Here is a 14,882-nt window from a genome sequence, read left to right as displayed (position 1 = left end):
GTGGGAGTGGTTTCTATATTATGACACATGACGTAATCGTGTAGTAAACAGTCAAGTTAAAGGTATATTATACAGGATTTTTACATTGGAACTATTATGAAATATCAATGCTTAAGGCATGTCTACTGTGCACTGGCAATCCGTTTTTACGCACTTTAGCCGAATGCACCTTTTGCATGCACATTTAATTGTAGAGGAGAGCGGGGGTCCGTTTCAACAAGTGGCAGTTGCAACAAGCCTAGTAATTTTAAAAGGATATTTCACTCAAATATAAAAAATGTCAACTATTCTCTTCCTGTGTAAGCCAGTGTTTTTTTTTTCTTGTTTTGTTTTTACTGAAAGTGGTGAAATGGTCCATTAGTAGTTAGCCGTTATTCTTTGTTATACAGTCAATAAACACACTAAAAGTTGCATTCTGATTGTTTGTTTTTTTTGTCTACTTGTAAGATCTTATATAAAATGTCATAATATATAATTTATAAAGACATTCTTACTTTATCTTGCATGATATTAGTTTGTGTTTTTAGGTGAAAAGAATGCTTTGTTCGGATACGTTCAGAACAGGTGTTATATAACATTGCGGACAATGCATTTGGTCCAAGCCTATCCATAAATATTTCCAGCTTCAAAATCACCAAACACGCAATTGTTCAAGAAACCTTCTCTTTGGTGATTTGTGCAATAACCATTTTAAGCCCTCTCACTTGACTGCCCCCCTTCCCTCCTCCCAGCCTGTCTGCAGACATACAAATGAAGGAATGGAAAGTGCTGTTACACTGACCCTCCATCTTTGGCAGCAGTTCATCTGTTATGTCACGGCATTCACGTTTGAGAACTTTGCCGAAGCGTTGGACCATTTTGGCCGGCTAAAAATACAAATGAAAAATGCTTTGGAGCACAGTTAGGCAGGAGACAGGATTTGAGGTCGGAAGTGGTTTGAGTTGCTCATTCAGAAAGAAAGACCGGCAAAGTTGGATTGCTGGCGCCTGACAGAAATTTAGCCTCTGAGATGTGCACTGCAGAGTACATTGTGACGCACGAGCACTGACTCAGGATAAGCGTGCCCACACATTAGGAGCCCCCATTTTTACCTGAAGAGAATACATAGATTTATGTTGTGTGACATGTATATAGATGTGTTTTGTTCGATATACATTTTCATTATAATGTTGCAAAAAAATGCCTTTGGCGACAACTAACCTAAATTAGCTGTACATTTCAGCTTCTGAACCAGCACAATTCATTCATTCATTCATTCATTCATTCATTTCATTATGGCCCCACTTTAGGGTGAGGATGTTGGGAGGGTTAGAAATGGCATGACACATATCAATGATTATGCAATGAAGATGTTGCAAATCCCAGCTGTAGGAGTGTGCACCTGTTCTTCCGGTGTGCCTATCCATCACTGAACACACAGTAATCACAAATAAAACCCAATGTATTAGGATTATATGTGCAAACACATACAGCAGGTTATTAAAAGAAGACCACTTTCCTATGTACTTTGAATACAATGTAAAGTACATTGGTGTAACAATATACACACTCACTCACGTTTTATTAGCATACACAAGTGTTAATATGAGAAATGAAGATGACACGTCGGGTTCAGTGCTCTTTCAGTGCATTTAAGGCCTCTGCATTGACAGTTGGTTTGCTAAAGTCAGAGGTGAAATTTGAATTTCAGACATATTGCAGAGGCGTGCGCTTGTAACGTCACTTATCTCCCACTCGCCTCCTGTCTGAACAGCCATAAATAAAACCTTTCTTATCGGCCCACTCATGACGCCTCAGACTTGGAAGCGCAATCAGGCTGCAGTGGTTGCCTGGTGGCAGAATGGCCCACTCGTGTTGATTAGGCATCTCGTTTTTTTCCTGGCTGCTTCGAAAGAGGCTAAAATTGAACGGCTTCTTCTCCCAGGCAGACTGTGACAGAGAGTAGCAATGCAGGAATATGACTCCAAACTCCATGCTTCAACAAAGGAAAAAGACACGTTGAATTCCGAGCATGTTTATTAGTCGTGTGTTATGTAGGGTTTATAATTTTGTGAAGGTAGCCCTGGATGAAGCCACATTTTCGACATGTACAAAAGTATGGCAGGGTAATCCTAAAAAACGACAATGTCGCTGCCTGTGGATCGGGAAATATTGGTAAGATGTCAGCTAGCAATATTAGGTTGACATTGAGGTAATCAAATGCAGCCCCAGACATGCTCCATATCAACTTAGACAAAGATGGCATGATTCAGGGTAATCAAGTCCAACCTACTTTTCCTTTCATCATCAGGCTTGAACCCGAAGGTCTGCTGTTGTTCCAGTGTTGAAGTAACTTTATTTTTTAAAAACTAAATCCAGAAACATGACATGTATCATCACATCCAGCAATGTGTTTTTGAAGAAAAGTCAATTACATTTGTGCATTTAGCATCCTGAGCGAGTTGCATAAGTCTTAGAAATTCTTAGAGAGTAGAGTCCACAGAGAACAGATGGAACAGAGTCTGGCACGTCACGTATATGAAGACATGAACACGCCACTTGTCAGTCACACTAGACTCACTGTTATCTGTCAGCTGGACAAACATGACCTCATAACCCCACTGGGACCAGCCTGTAGGCCGAGCTGAGTCACCAACTAGGAGACTCTAGGTGCACACACTGGATGTCGAGGACACGGCACCATGGCCTGGTATGTGCACCAGACAGCAAACCTGCGGGGCAGACCATGACTCATCGAGAGAGTCTTGCACAGTTCACCAGTCTTCAAGCATCCGAGAGTCTTGCTCACGAAGCACAAGCACCAATGAGAGAGCCACTGTGGGGGGCTCACAGTGACACAGTAGGAAACCTATTCTAAATGCACCAATGAGAGAGTCTCTGTGGGGGGCTTACGGTGACACACTAGGAAACCTGTTCTAAATGCACCAATGAGAGAGCCACTGTGGGGGGCTCACAGTGACACAGTAGGAAACCTGTTCTAAATGCACCAATGAGAGAGTCTCTGTGGGGGGCTTACGGTGACACACTAGGAAACCTGTTCTAAATTCACCAATGAGAGAGCCACTGTGGGGGGCTCACAGTGACACAGTAGGAAACCTGTTCTAAATGCACCAATGAGAGAGTCTCTGTGGGGGGCTTACGGTGACACACTAGGAAACCTGTTCTAAATTCACCAATGAGAGAGCCACTGTGGGGGGCTCACAGTGACACAGTAGGAAACCTGTTCTAAATGCACCTATGAGGACGGAAGGGTTCTGACCTTTAGGAAAGGACACTCTTTTGCCAAAAGACGTGCCGTGTGGCCATCACTTAGGTGAGTCTGATTTGTTTTCCACTAGAGAAGGCAGCGGGAAACGTGGCTCTGGCTCCCCACACGGCCGCACATTGAGTCACGCTGTGAGCAGAGGGACGGCGGGGGGTCTCGTGTTCGTCGTGCCTGGCCCTGCCAGCTCAGTTCGCCTGACTAGACCTCCCCTCCCCAAACGCCCACGCGCCCTCTCCCATTTAGAGCAGTCTGGGGCTGGGGTCGGGAGCAGATAGCCGGCAGGCCTTCCCTGCAGCGCCCCGTAGAAGCGTGAGTCAGAGGGAGGTGGCAGGAGTGGGTGGGCGGGTGACTGACGGACGAAGATGAGGGGTCGGCAGAAACAGCTCCAACGGGACCTGGTTCAGTTGTGCAGAAATCCTTGTGAGTCACTGTTTAACCTCCCGTCGATTTGGGCGACGCAAACAGCATCCTCTCAATATTTAGGGCAGGGAGAACGCGAACTCCAGCTTGTGCTCGTGCGTACACACGTGTGCGCGTGCGTAAGGTGGCCTGGGAAACATTCCAGCCTCTTTTATTTTCTGATAACCGCGTAATACCATTCCTAGAATTGGCTGGTGAAGGAACTGAAAGTGAAGGGACACAGAGACAGCTGCCCCAGGAACCTGTTTTTTTTGGGAACAGTGATGATACCCTGTCCCACCACTCAGGATGTACAATTTCAGCCTCAGTTGTCTGTTCTCATGCCTAAAGACTGAAAATAATACCATAAAATTCAAATTTTTTCTTATAAGATATTTTCAATATTATTGTCACATTTACTCAGTGATAAAAAGAGCTATCTTTCATTGTAACACTAGCTTAGAAAGAGAAGGGAGGCACAACTTCTAAAACTGGAGAAAAGGTAATAAATCAGAGTGGTGTAGGAAATTAGAGAGCAGGGTCAAATCCAATGACATCATAACGCTCTTGTCAAGGAGTGACCAAAAGGGTTGATTTGAGGGTTAAGTTGAAAGGTGAATACTCAGCTGTTCCACTGGCAATTCGTCTTCAGTGTGACAACACACCGGTCCTCTGGTGAGTCCCCTGAGCTTACGGTGTATAGCCAGAAAAACACTATGTAACATGGTATACAGAATGCCCTCTCAGTGATAAAAGGCAGTGAGATTTCCTATAGAATCAAACCTTACACAGTGCACCTGCATTTCAGTAAACTAAACTAAATTATTTAAGTTATTGTGGTCACATTTAAGATATGCCTATAGGTCCCCCTGGGACCCATGGCATCATAATTTAACAGTGCTGCCTGATTACTGATCATGGTTCCCCCAACTCTGGGAAAACATCAAATGCCCCCCCTCCCAAAATTGTCATGCTGTATTGGGTGGCACTGTTAGTGTACCCCCCCCCCTAAAAAAAATCCTAAAAAACTTTCCCTGTTTGAAATGAGAAATGAGACCTGGGTCCTTGTTCCTGATGCATCCTTCATCATAGACATGAATGTTCTCAGCCAGAATGAAAGGCCTGTGCATGTGCACTGTGAGTGGCATGTAGAGAAGCAGGAGGGGTATATGTGCTGGTGAGCAGGGGTGGACCTGACAACACTGAAAGCTCCATTGCAGCATGATAAGTGTTGTTCTCTCCAGCTGGACACATCTGCAGACTATGAGAAAGGCCAACATGCTCTAGGAAGGAATGTAGTCTGTTTTCAAAACTTCCTTTTATAGAATACTCATTAGAAACCCCCTCCCCCACCCCCATTGACATTTTCCATGGAAGGATCACTTCATATTTCATGTAATGAAATGAAATGTAATGACTTAACAGACTAGTCTATTAGTCAGTAGAAAAGGTATAACTGTTCAGCCAAAAAGATTTGGCGTGATAATTATGAAAATCATAGAAGATTTGGGGCCATGATTCCATTTTTAAAATTTTTAAATTGTGCACTTTTATGAAGAAATCTACTGTCCTGTAGGTTTTCATTACAACCCTAACAAAGCACTCGTTAATTCAGCAGCTAGCGATCTCGTTGAGCCGCTAATTAGTACAACCAGGTGTGGCAAATTACGGTTGAAGTGAAAACATACAGGATGGTAGATCTCGAGGGACACAGCTGGGAAACTCTGAATTAAATCAAAATGAGATGATGTAGAAAACCTGAAGGTTGTATCGCCACCTATTGGATTTGTAGGAAATTGCAAGCAAAGAAGTGCAGGCGGACTGTAGAAACGGCTCCTGATACTTGGCTGATGTCGATACAGAAAATTAGACAGGTGTGAGCAGACATGACAAATACAGAGAGAAAATATGTTGGAAATCACAGACACAGAGAAAGACCGGGCAGAGGACACTTCAAAATGCAGAGCTGGAATCCAGTGACCTGGAACCAGTGTTCACTGTGGTTAGCGATGGAAATAGCGCAGTTAACAGCATGTCGATATTGTTCAATCAATACATTTTATTTTTTTGTGCATTTTGCAGAGGATTTGTCATTGAGTGCTTCCTAGTTTACCCTCACCTAAACCCCCAGAGAGCAAGCCAGAGTCAACAGTGGCAAGGAATAACTCTCTGGAAGACATGGAGCAACAAACCTTGGAAGGAGCCAGAGTTGGGAGGGGGTCGGGGGTGGGGTGGAGGGAATCCTCCTCTATCTGGCACAAGGTTCACACGTACACAGTCAGTCAGGTTTGGACAGGTTGCATTCAGCAACCGAGGGTGGCGGTCCACGAGTGGGGTGGGGGGGCCGGATGGAGCACACGAGGGACAGACAGGAGGTTTCGGGGTGACTCAGTGATGGGAGCCAGTCACCCCACTGGCGCACTCACTGTTCTGGCAACAGCAGACCAAACCAAATATGTCCTCATTTCCGTCAGAATCAGGTAGATGCTGAACTGGAATTACTGTTGACGTGTGTCTCAGTTTCTGCGATTTGTTGCTGTTTTATTTTTAAATATCAGTTATCAACAGATGCCTGAAAATCAAACAGAAAGGGTGTCTCCATTGTGAAACCTCACAGTGTTTGCACATGAGCCTTATTCAAATTGATTTTAATGGTTAACTTTTAGCTTGCCTGACCTGTGGACCAGATTTAGACCTGCCGTTTTAGATTTTGTGGAAGTACTTAATAGGAATATGCAAAAAATATAAGCTATGTACAGAAAATTAGAAACCAAAAAATGTGTGGCAATGCAATGGCTTTCCTGTAAAAAGTGAATATCAATATCACAGTTTGATTCATAAATTTAACCTGCAAAAAAGTTATTATCAAAATCTCAGTTTGGTTTGGTCGAAATATAGCAAAAACAAGTGAGAAAACAACCCTAGCAACAGGAATTAAAATGGATCTGCATTAATGTGAATTAGTCAAATAGAGGGAGGGAAGATTGTGGGTAGGGGAGGGAGGCTGGCTGGGGCTTAAATGACCTAGCCATGGCAACGAGGGACACATTTGTCGAGCTGTTTTTTCCCCAACAGTGAAAAATCTAAACTTGCAGAAGGATTCTAGTATCAGAGGAAGCTCTGCTCTGTTGCATGGCAACAGTGCTTCAGGACTGGTTCTTACCTGTTTATGTTTTTCTCCTCATACTGCCCTGAAACCTCCATTCAGCGAGCATGAAGCCTTCAGTACTGACTCACTGATGCACTTTGCCAAGACAGCAACAATGGTCTCAGAGGCATGTTTTTTCATTTGCTCCTATATGTTCCGACAATGATAAGAAACTTACAACTGACAGCCTCACAAAATGTATGGTTTAAGTCACCATACCCTCTGGATGATGATGATGATAATGATGATATAATTGATTGCTTTTATGTCATCGTGAAGAGTGACGATATAAAGGGACAACAGGAAAACAGCATAAGAGAAAGAAATAAAGGACTGCACATGTAGACATGCAGTAACAGAACAATTTGTTTTTGGGTGGTAAACCCCATCACAGACAATATATGGCAGAGTGGGCAAATAAGAACAAATTTGTGCTGAATATTGACATATGCCTGTTAATGAACTTCAACTGAGCTTATTACTTGAAAGAACATTTGATCAAAAAGACCAAGTTACTTGGAATTGAGTTGGACATGGGACTTGGTCGGAGCATATTGACAAAATTTTAACTAAAACGGACATGGGTATTGCTGTTACTTACATATATTGTGGGTATATAACATCAATAAATCTGATTCAAGTGACTAAAACTTTAGTTTTGTCACACCTAGAGTTAAATATATAAAAACAGTACTGCCAGATTGGCATTCCATTGTTCTGTTTGCACAAATGTCATTCGTTCAACACAAGCTACGGGAATGTCTTAATCTCTGAGAAACCACAGTATTTTTCTGATCAAGTAGTGTACTTAGTATTTAGTAGTAAATATAACTATCAAACTGGAAAGGGCGGCTCAGGATATATTTTACCACACTACCCTAAAACAAATCTCCTCAAATCTACTGTCATTTAAAGATATATCACAGAATGGAACTCTTTACCAAATTACATTCAAGCCACTTTCAAGAGAGCAATAGAAGAGCATCTAATTCAATTACCCATATAACTGAACGGAAAAGATTTCATCCTATCCATAGAATGCCTTATGGGAGAGTATTTTTTCACAGTTTTCAGTGTCTACTGATTCAATGAAGGCAATGTTTTAATGTAGTTCAAAGGTAATAAGCAATAAAGAACAATATTTCCGACTTGATCAGAAAATACAATGCGAGTTTCAGTCATTCATAAGCCCGTGGCAGGAGTGTTTTTTTTTTTCTGGTTATCAACACAAGAGGAGTCACGTGAAATCGTTTATCCGCAAACCCACTTTCTTGTCCCAATTTCAATGGGAGCGCAAGTCAGTAACACTCAAAAGTCAGGCCGGCTTGAAAGGAAATTGCAGTTCCTCCCTCCCACTCCAGCCCGCGGTTCTCACCTCCTTTAGCGCTGCTTCACAATGCCTAGCAACCCACACACCACCTTCCTACAAAACACTGCTGAATGTGCGTCACACACACTGCCGTGAATGAGGCCAGGGATGATTCAAGTAATAGTCTGTGGCGTTGTTATAGTCTCCTGCTGCTTTGTATTGTGTTCACCACCCAGGTGAGTGGAAAGTAGTATTACATGAACCAGTGACAGCGCGCGTGCACGGGATTGCTCCACAGAACAACAAGACAAGAAAGAATACGTTCAAGAATTCAACGTTTTAGTCTTGGTGTGGATGTAAGACATGATCCTTACAGTTTGGCATCTGGCTGCAACTCTCCTTGAGCAAACTCCTACAAAACAAAAGTTGTTTTTTTTTGCATATATGAAGATCCAAGGTTTTTGCAATCTTTATTTGTCATTTCTTGTGACAACGGAATGCTGTACTGATCATATTTTCAGCTTATAACTACAAATACTACTGATTTTAAGCCATAACAGTTCCTTATTTGTGAAATAACTCATTGTTACTTGAAATGTACAGCATATAGTAAGTGGTATATTATAAATATGAATTATGTTTTCATTTTCTTTACATAATTTTTTGGCATCAAACATAGCAACATCCTGGAGTAATCAGAATAAATTCAGCCTTCACAATTGATGTTACTGTTACCACATGAGAGAGAGAATGAGAGGTACTTTCAGCCCAATGAGAGTGCTTATGCTGAAGCACTTCATCTCTTTTGCTTTCCGTCTAATATGGAAGGTGTAAAAATTGTATGTACCATTCACCTTGAGATCCTGTTGATACATGGAAAAGAAAAAAGGATTCACAAGTGTCTACCTGAATGGAGAGTAATACTGCTTTGCCTGCAGTTAAAAGCCATACAGACAGTTGCAGTGTGTGTGCCACGTAGTCCTTCGGTGTGAAATGTTGAGATAGATCCCTTTTCTTTTTTATGAATGTGCTGTATGACGCAGCTAAAGGCAAAACAAGGACTTCCATCCGCCCACGGTCGGAAAAACAAGGACAACAACCCACCCGCGTCAAGCGAAATTCCACTCACTATGCACACGACTCAGGCACCCGTCCACACGCCCGTTCTGCCATATAGGCCTACGGTACAATGGTGGTAAATGGAACAACAAATCCTGACAGAATAGGTGTCACACAGGTCGGGTTCCACCTTCCAGAGCGTCAACATTTCTACTTATGAATGGCAAGTACAGACAGCCCAGCTTTCATAAATTGATTTCAGGGAGATTCAAGATTTAGTTGTTTATTAGGTAAAAGTGTAAGAAGTGTGCATACCCAGGGATCTCTGTATGGATACTCATAGTAATTTGGGTACTCCTGAAAATGTGCTTCATAAAATGTGTGCTATCTTTTTTCCAGAGCCCTTGAATAAATCAACCTTTTCTCTTCAGAGTAGCTGTGCTACCCAGAGAAAGTAGTATGTAACCTATAGTTTGAGAGCTATGGTCAGGGGACTGTCTATGCTGATTCACCTCCAGCAGGCTGATAAAAAATTCCAAACCTGTATGCTGAGCGCAGATTGGAATATACTGTCTGTTGTTGTCTGTGGTTCAGCCACATGCAAGGCTATGAATAAAAGTATGGTGACAAAGCATATGAGTGTAAATGTTTTGCATTTCTCAGAAACCCAAGACCTGCTCCTAGAACCCTCAAATCCAGAGAGCTAATGAAAGCATCTCAATAATTAACTTGGCAATTGTAACATGTTACTTGATGCACCTTTCCAAACCCCATATGGTTAAATATTCAAAAATGGTTATATATTCAACACGCTGTACTGGGGGAAACTCTCCCCCACGGTTCAGCCAGATGTGAGAGGTCAACTCTGAAAGGTACAAAATGTATACCTGTCAGGACCTCTGTAAACACTTCTATTGAAATGGAGAGAAGCAGAACGAGACAGGGCAAGATTTCACCTGATCCTGAACTTGTGGTTCCAAATCTGCCAAGTTTTAAGAACTCATTGGCCAGAGATAGGGTGTATGTGTGTGTGTGTGTGGACATGTATTACTATCTTTGTGAGAACCAAATGTGCCCATAAGGATAGAAAGATGAGCGAAATTACGCAAGGTGGGGACCTTTTGCTGGTTCTCAGAAGTTCAAGAGGCTGTTTTAGGGTTAGAACTTAGGGTTAGGGTTACAATTAGGTTAGGGTTACAGTTAGGCATGTAGTGGTTGGGGTTAGGGTTAGAGGTTACGGAATTAATGTAGTCAATGGGAAGTCCTCACAAGTATAGCAATCAATTCTTGTGTATATGTGTGTGTGTGTGTGTCATATACGCAAGATGGCGATGCTGATGTATAGCCAGGCTGAATCTGTATCATGATGTACAATCAAGGTTATTGGGTCAGGCACAGAGCTCCAGTATGTTCTGATGCAAAAGCATGCATTTTCTTACAAAACACAGGTCCCTCAGCTTGTTATCAATATGCATCCTTACACACTTTTTGATAATGAACCCACGTGCTCAGGGAATGAGTTTGTGTTGCAATAGTGACAAATTCACATACCTAGTTTTTACATCTATGCTGCCATCTTGCGGCCAAATCTGAACACTGCATCTTTGAGGTCCTGGCTATGTAAATGGTGTGATATGACGACAGAATTCGACCAGTTGGAGGAGATTCTCAAATAACTGCCAGCGAAGTTCAGTAAAAAATAAGTTTTGTGTCGTGTTTGTTCCAGTCACGATCTTTGGAGCAGCTATAGAGTAGGTGGCTAGTACAGTTCTTTATGGAAACATTAAAAATAAACCTCTTTGCAAACAAAGAAAATAGAATCAGGACGATAATAATTTTCAATAATTGGGGGGGGCGGTGATTCTGTATCTCACCTGCCCCTGCACACCAAAATATTTCCAGACCTTTTTATATATTTATGAAAATGTCCATGGTTGCACCCACACTTGCACAAGTAGAAACTTTTGTTGTGTACTAATGCTAATTATTTCTACAGTTCTTATTTTTAGGGAACTGTACTTCTAATATCATAGTTTTGGTTTCAAATTCAATATATATATATATATATATATATATATATATATATATATAGCCCCGTGGTGGGCTTAAAATTATTATTATTATAATTATTATTTTTTAAATGCATTTAGTTCTGAAGAATGTCTAATAAATGGCAATAATATAAAATATAGGATCATATAACGGCATCACTCACCAAAGGCCATTTCTTTCCTAATGTGAGGGCTGTTCAGGTGAATTATTATTCGTTATATTACAACATCTAACATTAAATGCATTATATGTTTGACAGTGGTGAGAAAGCCTTTCTGCGTGGAGTTTGTACGCTCTCCCCGTGTCCGTGTGGGTTTCCTCCGGATACTCCGGTTTCCTCCCACAGTTCAAAGACATGCCGGTAGGCTAACTGGAGACTCTAAATTGCCCATAGGTATGAGTGTGTCACTGAACGATGAGTGAATGGTGTGTATGCCCTGTGATAGATTGGCGACCTGTCCAGTGTGCAATCCTCCTTCTCACCCAATACTAGCACACTACGATAGGCTTACTGGGATGCACACTGGGATAGGCTCCAGCACCCCCCGTGACCCTGCCCAGGATAAGCGAGTATAGATAATGGTTGGATGAATGGACAGTGTTTTTAAATCTAGGCCACGTCCAGGCGTGAACAGAAAAATCTACTGAAACGTATTTAACCTGTTCATATTATTTTGAAAGATTTATTGAAGAATTCTGAATAATAATCAAAAAATTATAATTTTACACAGACTCATAGTATAAGAAACAACAAAAAATCAAAAATAAAATAATTGTTTAAAAACGCTGTAAAGGCAACTGAACACAGATTTTAAAAAAATTCCATTAGGTATTAGTGCTAATCTATAGCTCATTCTGTGCAAACACATGACATGCACAGATCTCAGACATTCATGCACCCAATTCGTACATGGCAACATTAATTTAACTCTCGGGGTTTACATCTTTGTTAGGAACATGTTTATAAGAGCTAGCCTTTAATCGACATTTAGGTAAATACTTGCTTTTACAGAACGCATGCCTTTGGTGTAGAATTCGCGCTCTCGCGATAGGTAAACTGCATTGCTCCTCCTATAAGATTTCAGAGCTCTTTTCCCAGTTTTAAATGAGGAGAACTTGTTTCTCACCATGACCCAAGCGCCTCCTCCGTTTGCTCACAGTTCCACAGGTCGCCACCTGATATTGTTCATTTATGTTCCCTAAAAAAAATCCACCGCAGAATCTGTGATAATCACCTCCACTGCTTTAATGTCAGTATGAAAAAGCAGACAGGCCACAGTTCTTCTGATCCCAGTGCGCGCAGTTCAGCCGCTCTGCTGGCTGGGGAGCGTATAATTGGCAGCTTGTTGCGTCTGGAGAGGAGACTTGGGTAAGCGCCGCTAGAACCGCACTGGGTTTCTGAAGGTGGTGAGCGTCAGAATGGTAATGATGGTTTATACCAGTGCATGAGTTCACCATGCAGGGCAAAGCCACGCTCTGCGGTCGTGAGTATGAATTATAAGAAGAGGGTGGAAACAGTCCCTTGAGGTTGATGGGAGTCGCACTGCCTATGTCCACCTGCCGAGACGCGTAGGACATAGCGTCAGGCGGCTCCACAAACATCCAAGAGTTGCTCATGAAACTAGACTGCAGGTACGTTGTGGGAGAGAGATACGCATGTCCATCTCCGCTGAAGGGAGATATCATCGGCAACGGGGGCCTGAGCGGTCGCTTCATCCTCCGTCTCCTCCTGTAGTTCCCCTTCTCGAACATGTCTTCGCATGCCATGTCGAGGGTCCAGTAGTTTCCTTTTCTCTCCACACCGCCCTCCCGGGGTACCTTAATAAAACATTCGTTGAGACTTAGGTTGTGGCGAATGCTGTTTTGCCAGCCTTTCTTGTTCTTCTCGTAGAAGGGGAATTTAGTGATGATAAACTGATAAATCCCGGACAACGTGAGCCTTTTTGCATTGCTCTCCTTGATCGCCATGGCTATCAGGGCCACGTACGAGAAGGGAGGCTTCTGACACGAGTCGGGGTTGTCCGACACATTCTCCTGAACATGCTCGACTTTGGTTAGACTCTCTTCCTCGTTAGTGTTGGAGTCAATGGTCGTAGAGACATCATCGGGACATTGACAAGTGGCCATCACAGTGCACATCAAAACAAAAACAAAAAACACTGCGTACTTGCAAAGTTTATGGCACCCGTTGATGTTTTGTGAGAAAACATCAACACAAAGTACATTACGCCCGCTGTGGAATGACGCATCCGATGTCCTGAATCTTTCTCGTTCTGGTTGTTGCGCAACAGTACAGAAATTAATGTCCGAGCGAAACAGTAGCCTAATTTCTCATTTAAGCACAACTTAGTATGGGATAATTTCTTGTAAAAGCACGACTAACGATGTGAAGGGTCACCATTCCTCTCAGAAGTAGGGTAATAATTCGCCTGGAGCGGCGCGTACTTTCTGCACTGAATATGATTTTCTGATTTGTTTTCCGTACCTGTTCCGCTTTCGTCATGTCATTGTTCTGAGTATTGTGTAGCTTTTTTTGCATTCCTTTTTTGCAATTAAAATTTAAATAGTTTCTGAGCCATACTACACAATAAATATGAAAATTATTTATTCGTGTAGGCGTATGCAACAATTTCTGCATTATAGTTTATAAAAGGTTCGTTTGGAATTTTTTCCTGCGTTTTTGGCTACGCAGCAATATATTCACCTTAAAATCGATTGAGTGGGCTACTTTCAACTCTAATAAAGTTCCATAGTTATTTACGAGACAACCGACGTGTATTATCGTGCACGAATTGTGTGTATTTTTATAATAAACGTTGTTTGTTGAATTGGTGAATCACGCGAAATCAGCTGCAGATGCAACATTTGCATCTTGTTGGTCAAAGTCGCTGTCAACTGGTTCTGTTTCTGCACGTGTCCAGTTTCCGAAGCTCAAGTTGAAATAGTTCTCAAGCTAGCTACCGTGACTGGAATTTTTACTCTTAGCACAACATTATAGACGACAGTTGTTCATGCTATATCGTTTTCATAATCATTTTAACCTGGTCTTTACACTCACACGGGTCTCAATATAAGATGGTATTGCTGACAATAATGGTATTAGAATTTAATTTATCTTTCATGATCCTTTATCCTTTAATCCTTTAAATAAATACACATTAAAACTGGCGAAGGGTCCTTTCAAACGCCCCGCTTTCACTTTAAAATTCAGATGTCTATAGTTGGATTGATAGCGGAACGCTATTGATTAACTAGCAGCTAGACTAGACACACAACAGACACTGAAAAAAAAAATATATTGTATGACTTTAAATAGAGATGAGAGGGGACACAGGCAAATACTCTCCACTGGTTGGCTTAAGACTGGTTTGGGTCAAAGTCATCAGCCAATGCCACAACTGGAATGTTTTCACAAGAAATTTGGTTCAGTATGAACTATTGAGTTTTACTGTCGTGTATCTGAAAAACAGCACAGTTGAACTTGGTGAGGCTAATCTGGCCAGCATGCATGTGTATACTGACTCCACCCATATTTTAGGCCCCTGCTAGACCCTGTCTCCCTTGTGAACGTCATGGGAGATGTCTCCGCGTCTTAGTATTGACTGGGTAGGACAGACATTTGTTCCACCCAGAGACCAAATGAGAGGGAG

General features: G+C 42.0%; 1 protein-coding gene across 1 annotated transcript; it reads right to left on the bottom strand.

The window, feature by feature from the left end:
* Positions 1 to 11,886: 11,886 nt before the first annotated feature.
* On the bottom strand, positions 11,887 to 13,738 carry LOC135256467 (forkhead box protein L2-like). The gene has a single exon (XM_064338254.1). The coding sequence runs from the start codon at positions 13,369 to 13,371 to the stop codon at positions 12,484 to 12,486; it is 888 nt and encodes a 295-aa protein (XP_064194324.1). The 5' UTR covers positions 13,372 to 13,738; the 3' UTR covers positions 11,887 to 12,483.
* Between the last annotated feature and the right edge of the window lie 1,144 nt (positions 13,739 to 14,882).

The sequence above is a fragment of the Anguilla rostrata genome, chromosome 6, assembly GCF_018555375.3.
Source record: "Anguilla rostrata isolate EN2019 chromosome 6, ASM1855537v3, whole genome shotgun sequence".
Classification (NCBI taxonomy): Eukaryota; Metazoa; Chordata; class Actinopteri; order Anguilliformes; family Anguillidae; genus Anguilla; species Anguilla rostrata.
This window is presented reverse-complemented; position numbering and strand designations above follow the sequence as displayed.

Bases quoted from the DNA above. Each gene is read 5' to 3' on its own strand.
- LOC135256467 (XM_064338254.1), bottom strand. From the start codon at position 13,371: ATGTGCACTGTGATGGCCACTTGTCAATGTCCCGATGATGTCTCTACG.